We start from the raw sequence: 6,735 nt of genomic DNA, 5'->3' as shown, positions 1-6,735 counted from the left end.
TTGAAATCAGAGATGCTGTTTTGTACAGAAATAGTAAGCTGGGAGGGCACGTTGGACCTAATTTAGGTTTTGTTGAACCCACTATTGCACTGCATTATGTTTTTGATTCCCCTCAGGACAAAATAGTTTATGACATATCTCATCAGAGTTATATCCATAAAATATTAACAGGACGTAAAAATGGATTTTTAAAAGATGAAGATATGAGTAAGATTTCTGGATATACTAATCCTGCTGAAAGTGAACACGATTTTTTTGCCACTGGCCATACGTCTACTGCTGTTAGTTTGGCATGTGGTTTGGCAAAGGCTAGGGATATTAAAGGTGAAAAAACGAATGTTATTGCCGTTATAGGAGATGGTGCTCTAAGTGGAGGAGAGGCTCTGGAAGGACTTAACAATGCAGCTGCCTTTAACAGTAATATGATTATTATTGTGAATGACAATGAAATGTCTATTGCTGAAAATCATGGAGGATTATATACAAATTTAAGAGCTTTAAGAGAAACTCGAGGAGAAGCTCAGTTGAATTTGTTTAAATCACTAGGCTTTGAGTATCATTATTTGGAAGAGGGTAATTCACTACCTCATTTAATAGATCTCTTTGGGAAAGTTAAAGATGTGCAAAAACCAACGGTGATCCATTTACACACTATTAAGGGAAAGGGCTACAAATTTGCCGAAGAAAACAAAGAAGATTGGCATTATAGCGCTCCTTTTGATAGGGAAAGCGGAGAAAAATCTTTTGATTTAATCAGTGTTGCCAGCCCTTTTGGAAAAATAACTTTCAATTATCTCAGTGAAAAGATAAAACAAGATAAAAATATTGTTGTGATCAATGCTGGAACACCGGCCATGTTTGGTTTAAATCCAGAAAATAGAAATAGCCTCGGAGCCAACTATGTGGATGTGGGTATTGCAGAAGAACACGCCGTTGCGATGGCATCTGCTTTAGCAAAAGGCGGATGTAAACCTGTATTTTGTGTTATGAGTAGTTTTGTTCAAAGAACTTACGATCAATTGTCACAAGATCTCGCTTTAAACAATAATCCTGCTGTTATACTTGTATTTGGAGGATCTATTAAAGGGGCGGATATGACCCATCTTGGAATTTTTGATATTCCAATGATTTCCAACATCCCTAATATTGTTTCCCTCGCTCCTACAACTCAACAAGAGTATTTTGCTATGTTGAACTGGGGATTAAATCAGACATCTCACCCCGTTGTTATAAGAGTACCAGAAATTTTAGTAGAAGCAGATGAGCCTGTGGATCAAGATTATGGAAAAATTAATACATTTAAAGTTGTAGAAAAAGGACAGGATGTGGCTATTTTAGGGTTGGGTAATTTTCTCCACTTAGGAAAAGAAGTCTCTCAAAAACTAAAAGAACACAATATTTCTCCTACACTGATTAATCCACGCTTTATGAGTGGTATAGACAAAGAATTAATGACTAGCTTGAAGAAAGATCATAAAATAGTTGTTACCTTGGAGGATGGACAAGTGGAAGGTGGTTTTGGTGCAAAAATTGCGAGTTTTTACGGACCTACTGATATGAAAGTTCTCAATTTTGGTGCGGAAAAAGAATTTACGGATAGAATCCCTCTGGATCAACTCTATAAGAGATTTCATCTAACTCCAGAATTAATAGTTACGGATATTTTAAAAGAAAAATAGACGCGAAAGATGGTGTGACAGAACGATGACTTTTTAAAAAGTAGATGATATTCTATCATTTTTACCTAAGAGGGAGGTCTTCTCCCTCTTTTATTCTCCAGTGTTAATTTTTTACTTATTCATCTTTTTTATTGTTAATAAATTGTAATTTACTTGATTTTTATCATAAAGTTATACATGCTTAATTTCTACAAATTAAAAAGGATTTATTACGAGTCGTTCCATATTACTTTTTGTAACTATATTTTTACTAAAAATGCTTTATATAAAGATTTTTAAAAATTCAGTCTTTCTTTATCTAAAACGATTCTTTTAGTCCCTTATGATATTGACGAAGCCTCGTTATGAGGAAATATTATATGGATTATCAAAAGATGTTAACTTCAATAACTCTACAGTTTGCCTCATTATAATACCAGAGAATCATTACTCATACAGAATATAAACAGAGCATTTAAATGCCCCTTAAAACGGATGAGAAGAGTGAGTCGATTTGAAAAAGAGTTTTACTCGCACTCCCCCAGTGAAAATAGCTTTCACTGGGGGTAGAAAGTGAACATGATGTTTAAACGGAAGGAGTTTCCTGTTCTTGAGGTGAAGTAGGTTCTTTGGACTCTTCCTCTTGGTAGTGAATCCCTCTGGCTTTCTGACGAGCCAAAAGCTTTTGATACTCTGCATCTACTTCGGCACGGAGTTCTGCAACTCCTGGTTTTACACCTAAAATCTCAATAATTTCATCTTCATCAATTGTTTCTTTTTCTAAAAGAATATTGGACATTTCTGTTAATTTGTCTTTATGAGTTTCTAAAAGATCGTAGGCAACTTTATATTGTTGATCAATAATTCTTCTAATTTCTTCATCAATCATTTTGGCGGTTTCTTCACTGTAACCTTTTCCTTCGTAGCTGTTTTGTTCGTAGTGGATCATTCCCAGTTTTTCGCTCATTCCAAATTGAGTGACATACCTTTGTGCCATTTGTGTTGCTACATCAATATCGCTAGAAGCTCCGGTTGTGATTTCTCCTTGACCAAAACGGATTTCTTCACCAATACGCCCAGCCATTAAAATAGAAATACGGTTAAGTAGGTAGGTTTTGGTGTATCCTTGTTTGTCATCAATAGGGAGCTGTTGTGTTACTCCTAAAGCTCGTCCTCTAGGAATAATGGTGACTTTATAAACGGGATCTGTATGGGGTAGATAGTGTGCCACTATAGCATGTGCAGCTTCGTGATAAGCGGTGTTAATTTTATCTCTTTCTAGCATTAACATATTTTTTTTCTCAGGTCCCATAAGAACTTTATCTTTTGCATTGTCAATATCTATGGGAGTAATTTCTGTTCTATTATCTCTTGCGGTTAGCAAAGCGGCTTCATTGAGTAAGTTTGCCAATTCTGCTCCGGAAAAACCTGTCGTTCCTCGAGCGAGTTCTTTGAGATCTACCTGTGTAGAAAGTGGCTTATTTCGAGCATGAACTTTCAAAATATCTTCTCTAGCTTTTAAATCAGGTTTTTCTACGGTAACTTGCCTGTCAAATCTTCCTGGTCGGAGCAGAGCAGGGTCTAAAATATCAGCACGGTTGGTAGATGCCAAAACGATGACGGTATCGCTTGTGTTGAAACCATCCATTTCTACTAAAATTTGGTTGAGGGTATTGTCTCGTTCATCGTTACCGCCTCCAAAATTGGAGCCTCTTTTTTTTCCAATAGCGTCAATTTCATCAATAAATACAATACAGGGGGCATTTTTTTTTGCATTGTCAAATAAGTCTCTAACACGAGACGCTCCCACCCCTACATACATCTCAATAAAATCGGAACCACTCACACTAAAGAAAGGTCTTCCGGCCTCTCCAGCAACGGCTTTAGCCAAAAGAGTCTTTCCTGTCCCTGGGGCACCAGTAAGCAAAATTCCCTTAGGGATTCTCGCCCCAAGAGCAGTATATTTTTCTGGTTTTTTAAGAAAATCGATCACCTCAACTAATTCTTCCTTAGCCTCGTAAACACCGGCAACATCTTTGAATGTAGTGGCTGGTTTGGAGGTTGCATCATAAAATTTAGCCTTACTCCTCCCAAAAAAAGTAGGAGGTTCTGAAGCCAGATTATTTTTTTGTTTTGTGACTTTTTCCTGAGCTTCCCTAATATCCTCCGCATCTGCAAATGGTTTATTTTTACGAGCAGAGATAAGCAGAGCCTCATTGATTAAGTTGGCTATTTCTGCTCCAGAAAACCCAGAAATATCTTTAGAAATCTGGGTAAAATCTATTTTTGGATCGATAGGCTTACTTTTTGCATGTAGTTGAAGTATAGCTAAACGGTCTTGTTCGTTAGGGTTTTCAAAACGAATCTGTCTATCAAATCTTCCTGGTCGGAGCAAGGCGGGGTCTAAAACATCGGCACGGTTGGTCGCAGCCAAAACAATGACATTCGTATCTTTGTTAAAACCATCCATTTCCACTAAAATCTGATTGAGGGCTTGTTCTTTTTCATCGTTACCGCCCCCATTACCAACTCCTCTCATACGACCAATAGCATCCAGTTCATCAATAAAAATGATAGCAGGAGCTACTTTTTTTGCATTGTCAAATAGGTCCCGCACACGAGAAGCTGCTACTCCAACAAATAATTCTACAAACTCAGAACCACTGATGCTGAAGAAAGGTCTTTCTGCCTCTCCAGCAACGGCTTTGGCAAAGAGTGTTTTTCCTGTTCCTGGGGCTCCAGAAAGAAGAATTCCTTTGGGGATCTTAGCTCCTAATTTTTGGTATTTTTCTGGATTTTTTAAAAAATCTACAATTTCTGAGAGTTCTGTTTTCGCTTCTTTATAACCAGCAATGTCGTTGAATGTTACTTTTCCTTCGTTATCTGGGTTGTAGCGTTTGGCATTACTTTTTACAAAGTTAAACGCTCTGTTTCCAGAACTACTCACTTGTCGCATTAAGAAGTACCAAAAGAACAAGAAAATAAAAAACCAAGGTAAAAAGCTCAGCAGAGAGCCTAAAATTCCACCATCACTTTCTGGGATAACTTTAACATTAATGTCTGGGTATTGGGATATTTGGTCTAAAATAGATGTATTGGCAGGAATAGAAGCGATGTAGGCTTTAACACTTTGGTCATCCATCATTTCACCATCCACCGTGTTGGCTCCGCGTACATTGACTTTTACGATCTTTTTATAAGGGAGTATTTTATAACTATCCTTATTATGGCTATCTATTTTTATAACTCTATCACCATTAACTTCTTTATAAATTTGCTGTTCTGGATTTCGACTTTCCAATTGCATAATATAGACGGTATCAGGAGCAGAGGAATGATCATCAGTACTTTGGTGAGTGGAAACTTGAAAGATACCCTTACTATAAGATATAAAATCAGAGTAAGATAAAGTTTGAACTTTTGTATCTTTAAAAGAAGAGGAAAAGAACAGGAACAAAAGTACAAATCCTAAAAAAATAAAAAATGCAGGAAATCTAGAAGGAACACGTCTACCTCTAGGAGATATTTTGGGACTTTCAGCCATAAAACCTCTTTTGGTTGTTGTAAGAATAGAATGGAAATACTATTATTTTTAATACCCATTTAGGAAGGAAATTTAATACAAAAAATGAGTAAAAACAAAAGAATAGGTAAAATAGGAGAAGACTTGGCGGCGAACTATTTAACCAAGCGAGGGTACAAAATTGTCCAAAAGAATTTTTTTACCCCATTGGGAGAAATAGACCTCATTGTTCAAAAACATAATACCCTTTTTTTTGTGGAAGTAAAAACCAGAACAAATGGTATTTTTGGTTCTGGATTAGAAGCGATTACGACAAGAAAAATTGAAAAAATTCAAAAAGCTGCCGAAATATATATTACTGATAAAGGATGGTCAGGATTAGTACAGCTCTTACTTATTTCTATTTTGTATCGTTCTCAGAACTGGTTTGATATAGAAGTGGTGGAAGCCAACTAATAATTTATTATGTACCAAGGATGGGAAAATGGAAAATGGAAGTTCCTTAAAAATCCTAGACTTAAAAGATAAGTTGGGGGATCAGAATTATTTAGACAACGCGATCAAGATTATTTCGGAACAGCTTGTTTACTTTTTTTATTCTGAATGGGAAGAAGAAACGCTTTAAAACGTTTCCCTCTAGGTGATTTTTAACTTAGAGGGCTTCCTATTAAGTTGATTTTGTTTCTTCTGCAGGTGTGTTTGCCGCGGAAGTGAACTCTTCCGTTTTGCTCAGGTTGGAGTTATCCGACTTGAGGGAGAGAGTGATCTTAGCGGCGGTTGCACTTCTAGATTCGTAATCTTTTTTGGTTTCTTTGACTTCAGCGAAGCTCTTGACAGAGGCAGGTGCCGAGAGTGACCAGGCATCATCTTTTAAATTGAGTGTAACGGGCAAAATTTCTTGTGGAACCTTTAAAGATAAAACCCCGTTTTTATAATCTCCTTTCCAACTATTCGCTTTTGTATCGGCAGATTCCTCTATGGTAAGTTCTAGGGCGTAAATGGCTTTTTTTTCGTTATCTTTGTCCAGTTCAATATTAGACCCAGCAAAAAGGATATCCTCTAGATTCAGAGGAGTAAAATATGAGGTAATGCTGATAGTGTTGTTGCCCAAAGGTTGAAAGTTAAAATATAAAAAGCTGCTACTGAGTCCTTCAATCCAGTAATTGCTCTGTTGTTTACCAGAAATTACTTGAACTTGGATATTTTGTTTTGGATCCAATGGGATCCCCGTGATGCTACCATCATCTAAGGCGTTGATATTGGTTGTTTCTTTAAAACTTTTAGAATTTTCTCCTTGCATAACTCGGATATTGGCGGTAGGTCTTGTTTCTCCCTGTATATAGGCTATTTCATCTATATTAGAAATGGCTGGTTTGTTGATATTTCCACCCGTTAAATACTTAAGTACACCAGCTAGAAAAGATTTATCTTGTAGTGCGTAGCGTAGTTTTATGCTACTGCCTAAAAAATTATAATTTTCAGGAAAGACGTGAATAGTATTTTTAGCTTCAGTACTGGTACTAGAAGTACTGACTGTAGAACTGAGAGTTTCAA

The 6,735-nt window shown here is 36.6% G+C and overlaps 1 protein-coding gene across 1 annotated transcript; it reads right to left on the bottom strand.

The window, feature by feature from the left end:
• Positions 1 to 2,244: 2,244 nt before the first annotated feature.
• LOC138694256 (ATP-dependent zinc metalloprotease FtsH 3-like) lies at positions 2,245 to 4,614 on the bottom strand. Its single transcript, XM_069817788.1, has one exon. It carries the CDS (start codon positions 4,612 to 4,614, stop codon positions 2,245 to 2,247), a length of 2,370 nt encoding a protein of 789 aa, XP_069673889.1.
• Positions 4,615 to 6,735: the final 2,121 nt, after the last annotated feature.

Source organism: Periplaneta americana, unplaced genomic scaffold (assembly GCF_040183065.1).
Source record: "Periplaneta americana isolate PAMFEO1 unplaced genomic scaffold, P.americana_PAMFEO1_priV1 scaffold_85, whole genome shotgun sequence".
NCBI lineage: Eukaryota > Metazoa > Arthropoda > Insecta > Blattodea > Blattidae > Periplaneta > Periplaneta americana.
The sequence above is the reverse complement of the archived record's forward strand: the minus strand, read 5'-3'. Positions and strand labels throughout refer to the sequence as shown.